The following is a 23,486-nucleotide window of genomic DNA, read 5'->3' on the forward strand; positions in this document are numbered from 1 at the left end:
AAATCCAATATCCTTTTTGACTTCCTAATTCTTCTTCTCAAAAATTCCAAATTCCAAAACCCCAATTCTATTATCCATGTCTTACATAGTTCCCACCCACATTTTCTACCTCCAATAACCCACCCTCCTAACCCACCTTAAACTACCCCTCCTTCATTTCCCTATCTTATCTTTCCTCATTACCATCTAACTTCAATTTCTTTTATTCTTTCTCTTATTTCACTATCACTCTTCCTCGTTTAATTTATTCTCCTCTTTCAAAAAATATTTTTGCCTTGCGCCAACTTCGACTACTTCAATCATAACCTAAAAAAAAAAATTTTTCTTTTTAAAAATAGCGCACTGTGCATATAAGTTTTCATTTGTTTTCCGATATTGCGCCTTTTACTACATTTTTTTCTTCTCTCTACAATTGTTTTTTCAAGTCAACTGTTTACCAAGAACTTAACTGGAGTACGGGTGCTCATTCGGTTGTACTAATTGGCGTCGTATATTTTTATATACATACTTGGCTTCCCGCAGCCGTGAAAGGTTCTGGACCTTCGAAACGTTCTCCACTCTACTTTGGTGTTTGGCCGCAGCGCGTGACCTTGAGTGTGCCGCGCTGGTCACCGGGAGCTGGCGGCTTTCTACTACTGATTTGTTCGTCTGCGAATTCAAGCCTTTTTGATCTTCGCATGTTGATTGGTAGTGTTGTGACTTTGTGCAGGACAGAATGTGGTGTCGTGTCTTTGTGCCTAACAGAGTTTGAAACTGACCTCCAACATTCATAAACATTTTACATGTTTTTTATGGCTGATGATGACCTAGACTAAGGTCGAAACCGGTCCCATTTAAATAGAAATGTGATTGCTACGTTTCTTTCTTTTGAGTATTGAATAGGTTGAACCTCCTTTCCAGTTATTTAATTTTTAACATGACGTCATAAGGTTAGGCTGAGCATCCCGACTTCAAGTTTTGCTGTGACGAGCACGACTGAGAGACCATCTAGATGGCCTGAATTGGAACCACTCGATTTATTCCAATCCTAGCAGGATACTAAGGTTTGCAGTCTACAACCTAATTTGTTGATTTTATTCAGTCTCCATTCTGTGAAAAAGAGGACCTTGTGAGGAAAAATAATATCTGGTATAGCATAATATTCAACTAAATATCAGTATTGTACTTATAAGTGTACCGTGCTATCCGGATAGAGGAGGAAAGAAGTGTGCGGGTCGGGTTCTGGACAGAGAGAGAGCACAACATAGCTTTATTTCAAGCTATTTTCCTGTTGGGACCTTCCCTTTTCTTTCAAAAAGTATGAAAGTCTAACATTAAGGAGAAATATTTAACACATTTTTTAAAGAGTAGCTTTCAGCTATATCTATGTAACACAGAACTGAGAGTAAACCCAGATTAATGAAGCTTACAGCTTGTCTTTAAAACTTTTAACAGATGCAACTTGCTATTAATAACGTGAGATGCGTCTCTGACATATAGATAATTTGTTTAGAACCAGCTAATTCTGAAAAACTCATAACATGTATCTTAAATAAGCTAGGTAATATGAATTTACACGTACAATATTTTAAACCACAAGAAAAAATTATAAAAAGGAAAACGATCGAAAGCACAAGGCTCTCAAATACGCAAAACCACCTAAGGAAATGAGCAAAGGGGATCCAGAATGCAATGGGTTTTTACATCAATGAGGCTGGTCATGGCCAGAGATAATACATTTTGATTTTACAAGTTTGCTTGCCTACTCTAAGCGGCCTAGAATCAAACACCGTTAGATAACCCAACTACTGATTAAAGCCCGGATACAGCCACAACGCGGCTATCCAATAAAATTTGGCCGAGGGCCAATTAAACAGTGGCTATGCCATACTACGAGTTAATAATTAAGTTAACTTGTCAAGAGGGTGACATCCAATTTGAAAGATAGCAACTACATAAGCAACAAGGTGTTTACTAAGGGTAGTCGTGTGCTGCAATTACATACTTTAAGAACTTCACATGACAAGTCAGAATATTCATCCCTTTGTCCCCTTATCATCAGAGAGGTTGACTTTCAAAACCTTACCTCCATGCCCCAGCGGTGAGGAGTTTGAGCCTTTTGTCTTAGGACTTCAGCAAATCCATAAGTGTATCTTAGTTAGGCTGATGATGACCCATATACGGTCGAAACTAGTACCTTGTTAACATATTGTAATGTATTTATAGACATTGCAATTACTGTACAATATTGAGTAGGTGGAATAAACTTTGTAAACTATATGTAAGAAATTGATACCTAGAATACTTCAAAACGCTTCCCACTACCTCTGTGTTAGACTTATTACTGACTGGGTGCTTACGCCGCAGTACTTGTTGGCCTGGTAGGAAGATCTGGGCCTCTTCGACATCTTGAGCCTTGGCCTGGGTAAGGGATCTCTTCTCCGCCAAAACTTGCATCTCCTTGATGTCCTGCTGTTGCTTCTGCTGCCACTCTGCCAGGGAAACAGCTGCATCATCTTGACCAGAAGTGGGCGGTGGACGAATCTCCCAATCCCCAGTGCCGTATAGCTGTCGACCAAGGAACAGCTCTGCTGGGGAGTAGCCGGTGACACGGTTGATGCGTCGTTGCTGGGCAAAGAGTGACTGCGGTATTCGACGGTCCCACGATCAATGTTCTTCGTCTATCAGGTGGATCCATAGCATCCTTTTCAGTTCATGGTTCCGCCGTTCCGTTGGATTGGCCCTTGGGTTATACATAGGGGTGGTCTAGTGCTCCACACTCCATTCTGTCATTATTTGCTGCCACTTCCTCGATGTGAACTGACTCCCGTTGTCTGACAGAATGCACCGTGGGAACCATAGCGGCTGAATACCTCATCTTGTAGAAGGCCGGTGATGCGTCCCGTCATGGCTTCTGGTATCGGAAAGGCCTCAATCCATCTTGTGAAGAGGTCAGCAATTACTAGAGTCCTGTTTTACCCCGTGGTGTTCTAGGGTAAAGACCCATCTAGTCCAGGGTTATGACCTTCCAAGGGCGCTGCGGCCATCTTCCTCGCTGACTGGAATCGGCCTTCCTGTTGCTTGCCTTGGTGTAGGAACAGATGTAGCACCCCTTCACGTGTCCAGGACATCTTTCCGCATGTTGATCCAGAAGAATCTTTGTCGGATAGACTGATATGTCTCTTCACCTCATGGATGTCCGGCTTCAGTGCTGTCGTGGAACTTCTCGAGGTTGTCCCTCGTGTGTTGTCCAGGGACCACCACTACTGCAGGCATGTCGGAGAGGTGCGACCTGTACATCAAGAGTCCTCCGTCAAGCCAGAAGTTCTTGTAGCACATCTTGAATTCCCTCGGGATGAGTCGACTATCGGTGTTCTGTCTCCTAATCCACTGCGTCATGGTCCTACAGGGCTTGTGTTGTTCTTGCCACTGTTTGATTACTCCCAGATCAAGTTCCTTCCTGATGATCATAAGGACAGGTTCCTTAAGCTTACTCTGGTGTTTTCGTGGGAACTTCCTCTCGACAAAGGTGCTCCTAGCTTCGGGTTCCATTGCCGGGTGCTAGATAAGCTGTCGGCTCCTATGTTCGTCGGTCCTAGGACGTGACACACATTGAAATCAAATTCTGCGATTAACAGAGCCCATCGCATCAATTTAGATTTTGAGCCAGAGACCGAGTTCAACCATTTGAGAGGGGCGTTATCAGTGCAGAGCTGGAACTTCCTTCCCTCCAAGTAGCCTCTGAATTTGCCCATAGCCCACATCACGGCTCAGGCTTCCTTCTCGGCAGTGCAGTAGTGTTGTTCAGTGGGAGATAGCTTCCTGCTGGCTTACTCGATGATGTCCCTTCCGCCGTCACCCCTCTTCTGGAATAACACTGCTCTTAAGCCGAAGTCGCTGGCGTCCATCTGCAGGCACATCTTCCGTTGAGGGTCAGGATGGGCTAGACCGGGAGCATTGCATATCGCAGCCTTAATGCCTTGGAATGCTGTCTCTTCCTTGTTGGTCCATCGGAACGGGCGGTTGTTATGGAGTAGATCGGTCAGTGGTAATGCCTTCTCTTCAAAGTGTGGCACGAAGCTGCTATACCATCCACACAAGCCAAGGAACTGACGTACTTGTCGCTTGGTCCACGGGCGTTCAGTTTCTTTGATAGCTCGATTCTTCTCCAGTAGCCCTTCTAAGCCTTCAGAGGTTAGGACATGGCCAAGATATTCTACGCAGGATTGGACGAAGTGGCACTTCTCCAGTTGGCAAGTCAGTCCAGGAATCTTCAGTTGTTCCAGTACTTTCCTCAGATGTACAAGGTGTTCCTGAAAATTCTTGCCGTGAATTAAAATGTCGTCGAGATACACCTGGCAGAAATCTCCAACATATCCCGATAATACCTTATACATCAGATGCATGAAGGTGGCAGGAGCATTCTTCAATCCAAAAGGTATTACTGCAAACTGGTACAATCCTCTCGGTATCATGAAGGTGGTCAGTGGTCTAGAACTTTCCTCGACCTCCACTTGTCAGTATCCGGAGTTGCGTTCCAGCGTGCTGAAAACCTTAGACCAACATACTTGTCTCAGAGAGTCTTTCAGGTCAGAAATGGGGTAGGCATCACTAACGGTCTTCTCGTTCAACCTGGAGAAGTCCACACACAGTCCAGACTCTCCATTCTTCTTTTTTGGTAGGATGATAGGTGAAGCCCAACAGGATGTAGAGGGTTCGATGAGACCTTATCCTTCCATCTCTTGAACCTTCTGGATGATGTTCTGCTGCTGCTTCTTCTTCCTTTTCTGCTTTACGTCGCACCGATACAGATAGGTCTTATGGCGACGAAAAACCATCTTCAGGGCTGCCAACAGTGGGATTCGAACCTACTATCTCCCAGATGCAAGCTCACAGCTGTGCGCCCCTAACCGCACGGTCAACTCGCCCCGTAAGTTGCGCTTATCCGGGTTGATTGGATATGGACGTTGCTTGATGGGTGAGGAAGCGCTGCAATCAATGGTGTGCGTTACCATCGTAGTCTGTCGTGTTTTATTGGTGATGACTTCCGGAAAGTCCTTTAAGGTGTGTCTCAGCTCCTCTTTTTCACTTGGTCAAAGATGTGTTAATGGGATATCTCCCAGGTCTACGTCGACTTCCGTATCCTTTCCCAGAAAGACTTCATGAGCTGCATAGTCTAGGATCACCTTGTATTCCACCAGAAAGTCATGACCTAATACGATGTCAGGTATCAGATTCTGGATCACTGCAACGTCAATTACAATAGGCAAACCCATACATTTAGCGGTTAAGTTAGTCTGTCCTTGGATGGAATAAGTTACCCTGTCCATTGCTCTCACTACTCTTCCGAGGTAGTGAGACGGTAGACGGTAGTAATCTGGCAACAATCCCGTTGACAAATGAATGGCTTACTTGGCTGTCTAGTATAGCTGAAAAATTCTCATTGCAAATCCTTAAGATGATAGCTGGGCGGAGTTGGCAGATAGTACCCACTATCTGACCAATCCCTTTCTTACTTGACCAGGGTTGCTCGTCTGTCAGGTCTTGATGCCTCTTCCTGTTCCCGGTCCCATCCCCCCTTAATCCAGAATGGGCCGAATCTAGTTTCTCCGATGTTAAGGATGGGCACTTTTTCTTCATGTGTCCCGTTCTTCCACACTGGTAGCACTTCCTAACTGTGCTGGTCTCTTCTGTAACTTCGCTCTTGTGTTCCTCCTCCAGCTGGGCGATGATTCTGCATAGATCATCAAAGGTTCTCGGTTCGAATCTTATCATGGAGCAGCTCTGTGATGTCTGGTAAGATCTCGTTTTCGCTTCCTTCCGGGTGTAGACGCTTGAAGGTTGGTACTTCTGTAGGATGAAGGTGCTAGCTCTCATGGCAGTGGATTGTGCCTCAGTCAGTAGCTTCCTTTTCACGGAACTCTTCACCCCCTTCGGAATTAAACCTAGCGAGGAATTCCCTCTTGAAGTCCGTCCAATTTAGATTTAGATCCTTCAAGTTATTCTACCAAGTAGCGGCTTGCCCCTTTAACCACGGTGTGATGAGTTGCACGAAGATGTCCTCTGGTAGATTAGTCCTTCCTAACAGAATGACCGATCCCTTGATGAAGCTAGTCAGCTTCTCTTCTAGTCGCCCATGGAATTCCGGAAGGTTCTCTATAATCACCTTCGGGTTTAGGTCAGTGGTCTAGGTGTGTTGTATTGCCGATTAGGTTTGAGGGGGTTAGAGGTGTGGTGACACGTCCTGTTTGAGTTAATCTATCTTCTCCTGTGTGAAGGATGTTTTCCCTTATATTCTGCATATCTCCCTTGAAGGTTGAAAACCGGTTTTCTAACCTTTCTTCAACAGCAGAAATACGGCTCCCAAAATTTCCCTTAACGGTAGAAATCCTCCCCTCAACCTGTTGCTTTATGCCGGAAACCTGGATTTCCACCTCCGCCTTGAGGTCCGAGATATCCCCTTCCAGCTGGCTTACCCTACTATCGAGCTGTTCAACCTGTCCCAGTTTTGACGTGATGTCCGATATCTGCTGCGTTATTCACTAATTTGAGATGAAATTTTGTCATCTAGGGTTGAAATTTTTGATTCTAGGCCCTGTTCAACTTTGTAAACCTGCGTGTAAACCTGTGATATTTGTTCAGTTAAAACTGAGTTAGCTTGAGAAATTTTTCATTTACTTTCGAAATGTGGTCTGTAATCTCTTCTGTTAAAGCGGAATAGACGTCTGAAATTTTGTCTGAAAATTTGTCATTTAGTGCCTGCATCATGGTCATTAGGTTAGAACACATTTTGGTCATATTTATCTCATCTTCCAAAGTTTCGTCCGGATCTTCGTCGACTTCGATGAAAAACTTTTTGAGATCTTCTCCTTTTTTCAGCGAGATCTTCCCGTAATCGCGTCTGCGCGTTCATCAGGAGATTTCTCTTGGTGAGTTTGTCTTTGTGCTGTTTCACCAACATATTCTCTAGTATCACTTTCATTTTGATAATTTCACACTTACATTCGTATTTACTCGTAAATTTACGGTTGCCAGTTGATGTATCCACAAAGATGCGCATAAAATGCTGTCAGTTGGTACACTTATTTATTTCACATTAACTTCACATAATCATACACATAACCTATTATTACCAATTGCTGTCACAAACAAAATATACACATTAACAAAGTGCCGTTTTAACAACTGCCTATCACTAAGCAGCAAATATGTTGGTAGATGGTCCACCTAGTCAATACTATTTATTATTTACCTTTCACCTTAACATCTAGTACATGTTTCGAGAATATTTATGGATTCTCTTCCTCAGCTAGTGGATTAAAATTCAGTATACAATAAGACCTGATAAAATAGGGGGTTTAATTAGATTTAATTTCGAAGGGGTGAAGAGTTCCGTGAAAAGGAAAATTCAAAAACATGGAAATCGCAACCTTAAAACACAGTTGAAACAGTTGACTGTTGTCGGTTCAACACAACACGAGGTCACAAGTATACTCCTGTTAAACCGTCACTCCAACCAAACGGTAACCATCAAGACCAGCTCTTTATATATGTGCTTGGCCAGGCTTATGGAAAGATACATTTTCTCGTTAATTCTAGAGTGCTTAAGGCCCAGGTATAATGTACAGAATATTCTACCGAGTTCTTGTCCACACAGTAGCATTCTGGATGTTAGTGTGTTTCACAATTCTGTAGTTATTACCAATAACTATGTTATTTCTCAGACGGAAATCTAAGAGTCTGCTTCCCTCAGCGTTCCTTGGCCCCCTTGAAGTTTATGTCTGTTACATGCTGTTTCATTGAATGGTCCATTACAACACTCACTTCATTCTTAGCTGAACTTTCTCCCGACCAATATAGATGGTAACCTTCTCCGAGTTCTTTTCCTTCCATTTGGTTTCACTCAATCCTAGTACATTAATATTCCTCATTTACATCTAATCAACACACACTCATCTATTTTCCCTGTCAAAGTAATGATATTCAGAGTTGGTACTCTGATTGTGGTCGTTGTCTTGTAGATTTTAGTTCTCTTGCTGCATCTGTCCTTATTGGGTTTGTTGAACACTCCGAGGCTTCTTTTGGTTTTGAAAGCAATTAAAATTTCTCTCTACCACTGACTTGCTAGGCCTAACGTTTCAGAGGATTTTCTGTCAGGGGTTGTCTCCCTTATCCTTTGGCAGTCCGCTGCCTGACTGCAAGGCAACAGCTGAGGAGTTTGTGTGTCATTTCCTACACAAAGGTCTCATCTAACTTTCTAAAGGAAAATTCCTCCACCCGTGGCTATTGGTTTTCCCCTAGTTTGTCGGGTTTGGTATCAGCCGCCCAACCCTCGGCCAGACAGTCGCATACGGTAGCAGAGTATTTCCTGACCTGACGTGAGGTATGTGCGCGAAAAGCAGGTCGAAATGGTCATAATACGAGATGCAATACGAATGTGGACTCATGAATAGCAATTCCCTGAACTTTCAAAAGCAATATCAGATACCTCTAATGAAAATGATTAGGGAAGTAATTTGTTATAAATAATATGATTTCACATAGCACGCTTAAGCCTGATTTAATTCTTTTGAAGGCAAAAGTGGGGATTGTCTTGCATTCAGGGTCATCTTGGATAGGAGAAATACAATATATGACTTATACATAAATAACAAGTTTCTGATTTTTTAAATTTCCTGATTTAATTCTGTAGTTAAAGATTCTTGTATTGTAAGAAATTATGCAGCAAAAGAGTTAAGAGAGATGTTCTTACCCACTGCAACAGTCCTGCCAGAACACGGCCTAAGTAGTCGCACATGCTGAAGACAAGATATCCCACCACGGGGACGAAGAATACTTCTATAAAAGATACAAAATAGCGCATTATACACCAAATTCAGGCTGATTCAACAACTTCTTATGTTATTTTACTCCATACTTAACCATGACCAATGTATTCATTCTGGTTGGAGTATGAGAAACAATGTTGAAGTCACCAACATAACAAGATGAAAGTTTCATACCATACTTCTCCAAATACAAAATGAAATCCTATGAGCAATTCTGATTTATGAAGAGTTTTGAGGTAAAAAGGGGTTTTAGAGTTTTAATAATTAAAGGAAAACAATTTCTCATCCAGTCTGTCTCAAACAAAGCAGATTAGTTTTCTGGTGTGAGAACAATGGCTAGCTTCTTAAAATAAATGTTTATTATGTGGTTAATTGCATCTGCCATGAGACATGCGAACAGCAGCACTTGTATCCGGTTGAGTGGCCTCTACGAACTCATCTTTCTGGTCCTCTCAGCTCCTCATAGCAGACTTTTCCTGGGTTTCTTGATCCACTCTGTCAGTGCAAACATGCTTCCTGAATTTTGATTTGGGAAAACATGATGATATGCTAATTCTCCATGAAAATTTGTTTACACATTCAGAACTCTCAGACCAAAACTTCTGATAAAATATCATTATTGGTCCTAGAAAATAAGTTTATGTAGCAAACAAATGTTTTTTTTTTGTTTTTTTTTTGCATCTAACTATGTGTGTAATCACAGTGCCTTCTTGAAGTCAGCTGTGCACTAAAAGTGCACCTCCACCCCTTGTGGACTCCTTTCCCATTAAGCACACCTAGTTGCGTATTGGGGATATGCTCCATGCACTGATTGGTTTTACATTGCACCGATACAAGGTCTGCAGACAGACCTACCCTCTCCCGAATGTGATGCGGCTGGTAGCATACAACCAACTCCCTTGGTATGTTGATATCTAAATAAAGGAAATCTATCTGTAACTTCAAATCACATGAAGAGTTCAAAATCCTATGGAATATTAATATGCCAAATTTTCCAGCCTGCATGTATACTGGCAGACCAAGGACACAGTCGTAAGAACCTCATATCCATTTTTTGGAGAGCAAGACATTCTTAGTAAGAGATAGGAAAAAACAATGTTGTCACTCCTGCTGTTTACAATGACTTTCATGGCCGTTCACATATCAAACACAAACACGAAAATGCCGGTGGAAAAAGGTGATAGGCTGTCCTACCAGTGACAATGTCGCACAATACTAGTCTGACTTGGGGTCAAATGAAAGACACCTTAGATTTATTTACAAGTGGCCGATTATGACTACAATGAGAGATGAATCACACTGTAGTGGGGATGATGTTCCTTGCAAATGTTAAGTCTATGCGTATTGCCAAGAATCGTTGTTCATCTATCATTTCGTACCAGTGGGTGTGCAACCTTGCATGTGTTACACAATTCCAAGAGGTTACAATTTGTAACTTGAGAAGACTTACGATGGCATAGTTAAATCACATTCAAATTCCTCTTTCCAGTGACACAACCACAGTAATTTTTCAAAAGATTCGTAATTTTCAAAATATGATACACCATTGTAGCTTTTGCTGTAAATGTCCGAAGTCTACCACAATGGTATTGTTACTTCAGGTGTGATGATACACGTCATGGGTTGGAATATCCATTCAGGAAATGATAAAAAGCAAATTAAGAAATTATCTCATTTTTGTCCCCTATGTAACTTTGTCCCTAAGGGACAATCTTAGGTTACAGAGAACTTTCTAATGGTACGCCACATGAGGGATCAGAACTGACATTTAGTGCATCAAATTGCCTATTTAAAAGAAACTCAAAACTAATTCTGGGCCCCTCTTTCATAACGTTGTTCATTTTGGATTCAGAACATTCTGTTATGCAAGTCAAAGATGTCAGACATCTTAATCACATTTTGGTTTTGGAGTTATTAATTGCAAACCAATTCATATAGCTCAAAATAGCCCCCTCACCCCGTGTCCTACATTTCCAATCCAATGGTACACAAACCATTCCGACTGTCTTTAGTTCTGAAGATAGAAGCCCAAATGTGACTACATGGTGGTCAAATGTCAGAAGAGTATAGCCGATGCTTGTGAGTTTGACTGACAGGCTGATTCAGGCAGAATAACCTGAGTCTCCATCGCACTACATCCCCGAGACAAGACTGTGGTGCATGCATTATCTATTTTGTTTCCAATGCACTTTCTTTCTGGAAGATATTGTAATGAACAAGACTCTACCATAGACCTTTGCGTCCCTCCTCTCCTGATGTTATTTTTTTTTTTTCCAAGGAGATGACTGCTTTCCTTAAGCATGACTGATGTTTAAGGTTGTAGGTCATGATTCATCTCCAACACCCAGATCACGCATAATAGTGTGTTTACCAGATATTGACAAAACTCAAGCAAAGGGAATATTGATAACATTTTCACTTTGCGCTCTTGTCTCATATCGCCTCAATACTCTCATCAGGTAGATCAATGTCCTGAACACAACTTGTATTTTCTTCATTGCTCATTCTTAACCCTCTAAACTTAAAACACTGAATATCAATGTTTTGTGCCTCTTCAGCTTAACTCAAGTATTTCTGGCATCACTGGAGTTACCCATGCTCATTTTGATTTCAGCTGGGGATTTGAGGCTGGATGCCTTTTCTAATGAAACATAATTTTTGAGACAAAAATCTCAAAGCAGGATCGACCCGCATTCGAACCTCAGTCTTCCGGGTGGGAAGCCAACAGCTAAGTAGCTGCAAGATGGCATGTAACTTTGTATTTGTTTTCCAAATTCTCTGACTAATTCTTATCGCAGTGAAAAGGGGGAAAAAATAAGAAGGGAATCAAGGGATATGTGACATAGCTCCGAGTACTGCTCCTTGCTTCAAAGCATATCATTAGACAATCAACGTTTGAGAGAGATTTATGCAGAATTATGGCAGAAAATGTGTCTTGTTTTTCATCAAATTTTAGCACAGTCACTGAGAAAATGTTAATGGTAATTATTCACAAAATATATTTGCTGCTGAAAGTATTTCAAAGAATTTACAATCACTTTAACTGCAATGAATATATGAATGCTTTTCATATCGATTTTTAACGTTTTCAGTGTCGGGCAAAAATGTAAAGGTGAGGTCGAAAATGCCATGCTGTTTTAATGGAAAATGTTAAGCTTTCAGGAAAGAAAAAAATGGGAAATCCTCTCTTTTTAAATATATGAAAACGAAAATTAATTAAAGAGTGAAAAACATAGTCATCTGAATTCAGGGTAATTTTCAGACCATTATGAAATGTATTCCTCAGTTTTTAATTAATTAAAATAATTTATTCAGTAAAATATAAATTAGAAATTTTTTTGTTCCTGTTAACACAATGGAGTAAAAATGAACACTGGAGGGCACAAGAACTATGGCCGAGCTGAGTAGCTCAGTCCGGTGCTCAAATACGTCAACCTCATGTCCGCATATTTGCTGGCACATAAAAGAACTCAATTCCGGCACATTGCCATCTCCAAAAACCATAAAAGTAGTTAGTGGGACATAAGGCCAATAGCATTATTATTATTATTATTATTATTATTATTATTATTATTATTATTATTAGAACCATGAAATGCATTTTGTTTTTATTAAGGTGTGTCAAATACACAAAATTCTAAAATCTAGCATATTGAAAAATAAAATAAACGTAAAAAATGGCAAGCACACAAGCAAACTCAATTAAATGATGACAGTGAAATTAAGTAGCCATATAGTAATGACTCAAGACTCAAGCGGTGACTTCTCAGACTTCGTGGAAAGTGATTCTGATCTTGTGTGTAATTCCAATGTATATGGTCGGTTTTAGGAAATTATAAATTTTCCAGCTAACTAATTCCCAAGTATGCCAATTTGGGCTCATCAGTTGGTAACTAGCACACCTACGAAGACGCATGGCAAGTGCATATAGTGGAGACCACTGCGTAGGCTGCTTGGGAGCCACCGGCACTATGACACACTTGGTCTTTTCACAAAAACTGATGCCTGTTAGGCCATCAGATGATGGCGATTTACATGATCCTGTGTGTGACGAATCAAGTGCTGATTCCACCTCAAACAATGAATTACTTGCACGGAATGTGACTATACATAACCAAGTAAGTAATAGTGATGATGTTGATACTAACAGTGACTGGGAAGGAAGGAATGGTGACCAGGACAATCCCGCACAGGCTCCACAACAGTTCCTGGAATCATTACTTCTTCAATTTCCTTCTCTCCTTCCTACACTTCGACACCATGCTTTTACGAGTCGTGCGTAAACAAGTCGAGGAACTTTAAACATCGCTCAAGTTTATCGACAGATAAAAAACACAGGTATGTTGCCAGAACATGGTAGCTTGAACTCTCTTTAATGGTCATGCCAAGATTAGGCGTTATTTTCAGTCAAGAAACCTCTGAAAAAATAAAGAAACGAAGCATCTATCAGAGCGACGCTGGCAAATTTCGTCCATTTTTTCAGGATCGCTCACAGCGACTCTGGCATTGAGAGGGTTAAAATATCTAAATCACATTTATGTCAGTAATTATGAAAATTATAATTCTCCATACCTTACGTTTGAAATTATTAAATTTCAGGAATATTAGAAAAGTTAAAATCTTTGACCAACATTTATTATGTCAAATGTAATTAAAGGGTTAATATGTGTCTCAGGGGACGATTAGAGCAAAAGAGAACCCACCCTGCCTATTGTACTGAAATCAAGATTTTTATGGCATGCCAAAGAATTCTTTTCCTTTTTACAATCTGCTTTATGATGCTCTGACACAGATGGCGACAATGGCTATGAGTGGGAAGGAAATGGCCGTGGCCTTAATTAAGGTTCAGACCTCAAAATGGGAAACCAAAGAAAACCATCTTCAGGGCTGCCGACAGTGAGGTTCGAACCTACTGTCTCCCGAATGCAAGCTCACAGCTGCGCTCCCCTAACCACACGGCCAACTCACTTGTTACAAACAATTAAAGCATAGGAAGAAACAAAATGGCAAACAATGAGCCACCAACCATTTCAACAACACAATCATGTTGCGCAAAATTAGTTTAATGTACCAGTATTGTGCAGAACATTCTCTGTACCATAGACGTATCTTGCTTCTCTAAGCATCCCTCATCTTTGTTATCACGAGCTATCATGTAGCTTTTTTAATTACTTACAACTAACATCATCATCATAATCTTCCATACAAATAATACTGACACCCCATCACACCAAACACTTACAGAACCGTATTCCCTTTACAGCTTGCAGAGTGCTCCAAACTAGGGCTCTGTATGTAAAGTGCTTTTTGAGTTCCTGGCTTCATACAATCCTACAACCCGCATTTCTAGGGAATGAAAGTCCCTAAAAGAAAAATGTGAACAGGTCTGTGTCAGTGTCATACTGCATGATCGTCCTCTGCTGCTACTCGTTTCCGATAATACATTTTTCTCCTGCAATTCATCTTAAGGTCTGTTGGCTCTGTAGAGACGTCGGTGATGACTGATCAAGCCAATATTTGCAAGAAACATGCGGCCACACAGGTCACATCTAAAGATGGGTGGAGGACGCGTTCGATCAGATGTAGTTTCCACTTTTCGTGGGTTTCAATTTCTTGTCTGTGATGTGCCTGCTCAAACAGTGAGACACCTTCTGCAGTAGCTTTGCACCAAAGAACACGGTTTTGTGCAGTTGTATGCATGATAGGTATTGTCAAAGTAATGTATCTAGTCAGTGTGGAGCAGTAGATGAGCTCGACTGTTGCAGAGAACAGGCTGGCTGCCTCAATTCTGAGACAGTCTCAATAAGCCTTTCAATATTCAGCATTGGTAAGTTTGGACCTTTTAGAATTCTGAAAACCCACTCTATCTTCTAGAATGAGTTGTCGATAACCGTTAAGCCATTTATCAGCCATATATGGCAACGTACTGTGAAAGAAAAAAAAAGGACATTTCTTGACACCATCATGATGATCATCATCGTCGTCATCGTTGACCATACCCAGTTGCCCCGCTGTGGTGCACGATGTCCTTCCACCTTTGTCTGTCCATGAACCACTCGTAACCTTCTCCCAATCTTTTCCGCTGTCCTCGACGTCTTCTTTCCTGACCAGATCTGTCCATCTTTCTCTGGGACTGCCCACTGGTCTTCCATATTCCGTGCAGTTCTTGACACCATAATTTTCCCAAATGTTCACCAACGAAACATCACACAACATGCTACCGCGCTGGAGTCCAGATCTCCACTAACCAATAGCCGGACCTCAAGATGGCAGCCCTGATGAATGGGTGGATCTCACTCTTGTTACTAGACAGACTGGTCCTACACTACTGCTGCATTATTTCACGGCTCACTGGCTTACGTATGTTTCCGAAACTACACATGTATTCTACGTCAAAACATGTACACAGAAGAACACTGATATTCAATGAACGTGTAACTGCTGATGTTTTAACTTCCAACGAGACGGAGATATGGAGGAGCACGGGCTGGTAGCATCTCACCCAGGTGACTGTAGTTCAAGTCCTTGTACAATTTAAATTAGAGGAATAATAAAACTTTTCAATTCAAAGCTGATCTTATATTTTTGTAGCAACTACAGAGGTTCAAACATTTGGCTCATTTTGATCCTTAGTTGGCTACGATGACTGCCGCCCAGAGATAGCCTGCGAATACTAGAATGCCACATGATCAGCGTGACATCTTTGGTTGTATTGCTTGGCTTCCTTGCTCCTTAGTCGGTCTTGTGAACTGCGTGAATCTCTTTCCAGGCCTGAACCCTGACCTCTGAGTAAGGGGCATGTACTACAGGCTGGCTCAACATACAGAAATACAGGAACAAAGGGGGAGCACAATAATAGGGAGACGTACATAAACATTAAAATATATATATTTTTTAAACCGTGACAACACATGTAAAACTTACCCTGAAACCCTTTACATCCGTACACCATCAAGCATAAGGATACACATAGTTAAGCAATGGATAGATTACCGTATTTACTTGTGTATTAGACCCCCGCTGGCTTTTCGAGATGAAGAGAATGAAAAAGATAAATCTCGCCTATAAGACCCCCCAATGTAATTCGTCAGAGGACGACGACGATTCCGCTTCGAAGTGGGTACTAGTCTTTTTGCAGCTCTGATGACATCGCACAAATTTGTGAATAGTTTTGTCCGTACGACCTAAGCAATGAAAACGCGTCGAATCCATGCAGTACATCTGTGTTTCGTAGTTAAGAAATGTTTGCCTCTGTAGCGTAGGTCTACTGCAACTCTGATGACGTCGCACAAATAGATGAATAGGCCTAGCTTCGTGTCCAACCCGCGCATTGCAAGCAAGTATCAGTCATGCTATATGTCTGTGTTTTGTGGTTAATAATGTCCGCCAGCGTAATGGTTAGCACAATTAGTTGCTGTTTTCCCGGTACCGTTCTGCCAGAGATTTACGAATGGCAGGAAGGTTGATATACGGTAAAGGCGGTACAAGTAACACCCCTGTCTAAAAAGACCTGTACCACCTCGAGTTTACTTTATTCGCGGTTGTTGCAATTTATACAGCAGGCGAGATAATTAACAAAGTGATCATTTAATATCTCGTAACTCGGGCCAGTATAGGTATATATATGGAGAGAAGTAAGTTTAAAACGTGATAAAAGCTATCCAATTAAAACAATTGTTTTACTCGCCAACGTACCTAACAAATAATAATAATAATAATAATGATGATGATGATGATGATGATGATGATGATAATAATAATAATAATAATTTTATGTCTCCATGTACTTTAAACGATTTTCGGAGATGCCAAACAAAACATACTAGGGTATGCGTTAATAAAAAAAGAGGCAACGAACGTACAAAATTAAACATTATGATAATAAAACGCATTAGCACCACATCTGTAGATAACCATAAATGCGATATATTTTTCTGTTATTTATTTTTATTTTTTTCCGTCAAACTTTTAGCACTATCAGAGCGATAATATACCTAACCTAAACAATGTGGTCTGTCTTATCTCATGGGCAGCTGTTTACGCAAATCCTGATGTGATAAATGTAGAGAACAAGCATGAAATGTACTTAAAAATAAGGATCTGTGTTTCAACAGCCGCAGTTATCAAAAGAATGTTTCCAGTTACTATGTATTACATTAGGAAGTACAACTCGTAACATACACTAGTTATCAGCTGATGGTTTGGCATGCCTTCTACAGTACGGCTTTATTCGGAAGGAATGGCTTCTGCTACATATACACCAACTGGGAATAGATTTATACTGTTTAGACTCTATAGCCGGAAACGAAATTATTTTTAAAAGGTTCAAAAAGACGGGACCTCGTATGCTCTTGATTGCAGTGCATGGCTCAAAGAGAATGAAGCATGGCTGACGCAACTGGTGGGAGATAGCAGTGAAGATGACGTCACTTAGAATGCAGACACGCCGGTAGCAAGGCAGGGAAGTTGGCGGCGCAAGGCGATAATTCAAATGAAAGCACCGGCGGTGAATGAAAGCAGTGATCAGGTTTACTGTGTGTTAGGCCTACTGCTGAACTGACAGATACAAATAACTGGCCATTAAGCTCTTTTGTATCAATATTAAATTATAACACGATACCTTTATCCCTTTTTTCTGCGGGGTCGAGTATGAAGTGAGACGAATCTTCGTAGCGAGTTTTTATAGCCATATGCCCTTGCTGACGTCAGCCTCACCAGAGGAATTAATGAGATGTAACAAATGACGTGATATATGTATCAAAAAAGGACTTTTATATGTACCGTAGGCCTAAAAGTTGTGTTCATCATTTATTGTCTTTTTACGTTTAGAAATACTGCCTTCCGACGAAAATAGCCAGTATAACTTAAATATATTCTAAGTTTGTTAAATAATAGTACATATAGAATGTTTAAACGTACAATTTATAGCTCTTTATAACCTAGAAGCCATGTATTCGCTGCACAAAATTTTGAGGTTACTGCATATTTTGGCTGTAAAAGTAGGGAAAGAAGGGGTCTAATACGCCAGTAAATACGGTATTTATCACCTGTACATATGTTTATTGCAAAAAGTCATTCCATATTAATTGTAAGTTGTTTTCAGTTAAAAATTATCTTGTACTGGGAGAAATACGGTACTTCAATTTTTACACTGATCAGAAAAGACAGACTATTCATATATCAACCAAAGCAAAAGGATAAGGTTATTAAAGATAAACAGTTTTCACAAAGGAAAATAAATTGTGCACATGCTACTACAAATAAGACATTGTTCTTCTTGCCAGATTCATGGAACAAACATTAGGAGCAGAAACTCATTCCAAAGAAAAAGGTAAGAAATTTTAAAAAGCAGAAAGAGGTCCACCAAAGCAGCACCAAAAGAAGCAGATGAAGCAATGCTAAGGAAATGCATGCCATGTGATGATAGACGACCCACCGTTCCAGGGCTTGTTGTTGCCCTTATCTACGGACGTGACGAGCACCGTCACCGATGGATACATAGAGAGCGTAATGAAGAACGTCATCCAGACTGCGTACCCATACACCCACATCTAAAACATAAGAACTTGTCACCTCCTTTGCCAAGTTCATCGTGATTGCAAGATCTACACATATTACAAATCAAAGTCCCTGGTAGTTGTTTACACGGGCAAATCTCAAGTATCAACAAATAGATTTTGATGCATTTTTCACTGTTGTATTGAGTTTTGGGCAAGATGAAACATTAATCTATGACTAAAGGGAGCCGAGCAATGAAGGAAGTTGAAGAAATAACTGCCATCAGAGGGCTTTCCTGGCCTACACCACATAATTGACCCCAAATATGTGTGGAAGAACTGTTTGAGTATAGAAAGTTCTAAAAATAAAAAAAGTCTCAAACAGTTTATACCTACCTGTAAAAGACAGCCCTCAATAAGTGTACTTATGATAAACAGTAAAAAATCAACCTTAAAATTAATTAATGGTATGTGGCTTAGTGCAGGTCTTTCAAGTTGACGCCAATGGGCGACCTGCACGTCTGTGAGGATGGGACCCTGCCTAGGATGAAATTTAACACTGAAGCCGGGCTGAGAGGCGCTGGCATTCTCACCCCAACTTGGCAGGTTCGATCCTGGCTCCGTCTGGTGAAAGTGCTCAAATACACCAGCCTTGTGTTTATAGATTTACTGTCACGTAAAAGAACTTCTGCGGCACTAAATTCTGGCACCTTGGCGTCCCCAAAAACTGAAAAAGTAGTTAGTGGGATGTAAAACCAATAATAAGTATCATCATCTAATGTTGAAGACGGCACACACACCCAGTCCCTAAGCTGGTTAAATTAACAAATGAAGGTTAAAATCCCAGACCTGTCTGGAATCGAACCCGGCAACCCTCGGTCCAAAGACCAGGATGCTAACCACTTAGCCACAGAGAAGGCAAACCTTACAATTAGAAACCATATTTTGAAATTATTCATGTAATCTTTCTCAAAACAAATTGTTTATTGAGCTCAATAATTTTACTGAGATAAATATGCTCTCTACATTTGCAATAAACGAATTAGGGGTTATTGTTGCCTTAGTGAAAACACAGGAATGGTTTAAACATCACAAGGGAAATAATTAATGTCGTCACCCAAGGAGGGTCGCTAGTAGTTTGTTGAAAACTTTACCTACAGCACAGTTGTCCCATGGGTTTGTAATGAAAATGTCCACAATTACCATATTTACTCAAGTAATTTGTATGTTTTTAAAGCAAGTTTTAACATAAAAAAATTAATTTTCAATCTAAAATACAGATGGAATTCCATGTCTCTGAATAGTGTGAAGAGCCAAAAAACTCGTGCTGTTTTCTGGTGCAAGATATTCGCATCCTGAGTACCATGCACCAGCAGGTAGAAGTAGCTAACTATGACGAAAAGCATCCCATAACTGTGGTATTTTAAAACTTTGCAAAGTGTGGAGTGGATGTTCCTGACTACAAGAGTTGCTCGTACATGACTTGCTCTACACCAAGACAATGGTCGGTCGGTTTATATCTTCTACAATGTATATCAGCATTTTATTTTGAACATGTAATTCTTGAAGATTCTTCATTTTGAATACTGTGAATGAACTAAATTGCCACACGCCGTTTGACCAAGAGGCAACCAGCAATCCTTCCTTGTAGTGCAGTAAAAAACATTGCGAGTGCTAATTCTGCCGTAACAAAACACAAGATGTGACAAGTCTACCTGAAAAAATCACCAAGAACGATGCACAGAGAAGGTTTACTGCAAGAAATGTGTCACTGATAAATCAAACAGTAACTAATATCCTTGCAAAAAGCATCTCATTGATAATGATTATGACAAGCAATAACTGATGTCACAAACGATATTCTCATTCTAAAAGACAAATATATCGTGTTACTAGTGAATGGAAGATAGGAAACTTAAAAGGGTCCACCTTTTCAATACAAAATTGTTATAGTTTATTACAACATATATTTACATTTGGAACCAGTTTCGACGCTGTTTGGCGTCATATTCAGCAAAAATGTGGGAAATAGGCTAGCATGTAGACATTTATATACACAAGGCGTTACATTAAACAATACACATCTTGCAAGGAGACAAAAACAGGGACAAATATAGAAAGAAATGAATCTTTGAGAAAGCAAAAGTTATACACATTAAAAACAACCTTAACCACACATCTTGTAGTGCGAAAATATTCGCCTTGAATGATTCCTGAATACAAAACGCACGCGCACACATTTCTGAAGAGCCAGCAGGCAGGAAAAAGTAAAGTGAAACCTTAAGAGATCTTCTGAGAAGAGTTCATCATTTTTTCTGTGTTCCGACTAACTAATGAAGTTTCCCTTGAGTTCCTGATAAATACACACAACAGGAAATTCTCCTTCACTCTCAACAATAGCTATAAAGATCAACGGTAAATTTCATTTTAAATATTGTGCAGAGACGTGAAGGCATGATCTTGAACATGATATAACTTCTTCATTTAACCCAATTTTTTACACAAGGTGTTACATTCAACAATACACATCTTACGAGGAGATAAAAACAGGGATGAATATAGAAACAAATGAATCATTGAGAAAGCAAAAGTTATACATATTAAAAATAACCACACATCTTGCAGTGCGAAAATATTTGCCTTGAATGATTCCTATCTTCCATTCTCAGTTCAATACGGACAAAAATGAAATTCTTAGATTTAAATTACTAGTGAATGTTGTAAAATGTAACTGATTAAACGTAATAAAGGAACTGAAACAACATATAAAGTCTGATGAAATCTAATAAATACTGTAAACATAATGTCTGGGTTCTGTACAATGTGTTGTACTTTTTCTTACTGCGGTCAAGATGACCCCTGCTGTCGTTCTAGTGTTAAACACTTCTTGATGGATATCACTGGCAGAATATACGTATTGCAGCTTATACAGTATATAGCTAAATTAATGTTCGTCTGCTGTTTCTCTAGCAACGAAGTATGTATTTATTGTATATAATACTCTGTGAATTCAGTGTAGTGTTGATTTCTAGAGTTGTGATTCTCATAACAGAGGAAGAGGTGTTTATCGTGGAACATTATTTCCAGTTGTAAGGAGTGGGCCAAGTTTGCTTCACATTAAAGAACAATACGAAGTGCGGCTTAACGAGGAGGTACCAAATAACGGAACAATGTTAGCTGTCTGGACCACTATTATATGAACAAAAAGGGACAACAGTTACCACAAATGAAGACTTCTGCAACAAGTGTTATAGTCCCCAGTCTACAGTGGATTTGCATACCACATTCAAGTTGTTCAGCGTCTGACAGTTTTGCTGATACAGATGTTGATTCCCATACGGAACCTGAAATATTTGTTCCGAATGAGTAAATTTATAATACCAATATAGTTGGTTCGTTATTGGACATACTCGTTTGGCTGAATGGTCAGCGTACTGGCCTTTGGTTCAGAGGGTCCCGGGTTCAATTCTCGGCCGGGTCGGGAATTTTAACCTTCATTGGTTAATTCCAGTGCCCCGAGGGCTGGGTGTTTGTGCTGTCCGCAACATCCCTGCAACTCACACACCACACATAACACTATCATCCACCACAATAACACGCAGTTACCTACACATGGCAGATGCCGCACGTGCCTTACAAGGGCTGCACTCGGCTAGAAATTATTTAGTTACTGGACATTATAAATTTTCCAGCTAACTCATTCCTGGTTGACAGCATTTCTCCCCAGTGTGCTAAGTCCAATAACGGACCAACTATATTGGTATTACAGTTTCGCTACCGAGCGTTGTTCACGGTGTATGAAGATCCAGAATTATTCTGCAACATATTTTTTTAGAAGAAAGCCATATTCACCTTGATGCTGACATTAACCGACAAAATATATGTGTTTTAGGGTTCTTTTTTTTTTTTTTTTTTTTTTTGCTATTTGCTTTACGTCGCAACGACACAGATAGGTCTTATAGCGATGATGGGATGGGAAAGGCCATGGCCTTAATTAAGGTACAGCCCCGGCATTTGCCTGGTGTGAAAATGGGAAACCACGGAAAACCATCTTCAGGGCTGCCAACAGTGAGGCTCGAACCCACAATCTCCCGATTACTGGATACTGTATTAAAATTATAAAATCCTTTTATTAACAACCACCTACTCAATACAATACATTACTCATTGAATTATAAAATAATCATGAGGTGTCTTAAATAATGGAACATGTTTCGTTCGACATAGCGAACATCATCAGCCGTTAATTTACAAAGATTAGGTCAGGGCCCTGAGCTGAAATGATAAAAAATGTTAAAAGAGTGACAATGCCATAATAAAAAGTAAAATGATAACATTAGACTTGAAATTGTAACAATATGTACAGATTAACAGCAAGTATTTGTAGTGGAATACATTGAACGATGGTAGTCTGTAAAGTTAAAACAATCATGAGGTTGTTAAAGTAAAAAAATATAGATATAGTGGATCTTAAAATATATGTCAATGCGTGAAGCGTGGATTAATTATTGACGATGGAGTTCTTAAATTGAGCAAAAACAAAAGTTAAAATAGAGTTTATTGAATAGTACGAGTCAAACTGAACCAGTTAAAAGGAGCATGGCGACGAAACTAAGGTTGAAATGACGTGAACTCCAGTAGTTAGGAATTCTGTAGGAGAGCCAAACACAATGCCAGAAGGAAATACAAGTTGAACTAGTCCGTATTTACACGCTAGCAGTAAAATTAATCGTATACAACGTAGGACACCAATGTGGACTCGTTAAAGAGTAACTATAATCTTGACAGTAGGGAGAGTTCCAGCAAACCAGAGATGGATGGAGCAGATTATGGTACAATTGGAGTTAGAAATCTGGAATGAAAGAAAAGGGAGGAAAAATAAAGTTATGTTATAACGGAAAAAAAAAAAAAATAATAATTGAAAAAGGAGGCTTACCCTTGGGACTAGTGTGAGGTGTTCGCTAATGTTGGCTGCGTGAAGCAAATTGGCAAGTAGCTTCTAGTGTTGTATGTATGTATACGTAGAGGCGGGGAGCGAGTCATGTGAGGAGGAGGAGGTGTCGCATGAGAGGGCAGTAGAGTAGTAGTTGTTGTATTATTAACAGTTGTATAATTAAAGATTCTCGTAAAGTTATTATTATTTATATTGAAAAGAGAGAGTAGTTCTGGAATTTTCTCGATT

At 40.1% G+C, this 23,486-nt stretch overlaps 1 protein-coding gene across 3 annotated transcripts in view; it reads right to left on the reverse strand.

Moving 5' to 3' along the window:
• Ent1 (Equilibrative nucleoside transporter 1) overlaps window positions 1-23,486 on the reverse strand; it is a 103,887-nt gene that overhangs the window by 11,960 nt on the left and 68,441 nt on the right. For all 3 annotated transcript variants that reach the window (XM_067154100.2, XM_067154101.2, XM_067154102.2), the window contains 2 exons: window positions 18,244-18,358; window positions 8,732-8,817 (listed from right to left, as the gene is read on the reverse strand). In XM_067154100.2, the coding sequence (XP_067010201.2) occupies window positions 8,732-8,817; window positions 18,244-18,358 (201 nt within the window). The remainder of the gene's footprint in view (window positions 1-8,731; window positions 8,818-18,243; window positions 18,359-23,486) is intronic.

The sequence above is a fragment of the Anabrus simplex genome, chromosome 9, assembly GCF_040414725.1.
Source record: "Anabrus simplex isolate iqAnaSimp1 chromosome 9, ASM4041472v1, whole genome shotgun sequence".
Lineage (NCBI taxonomy): Eukaryota > Metazoa > Arthropoda > Insecta > Orthoptera > Tettigoniidae > Anabrus > Anabrus simplex.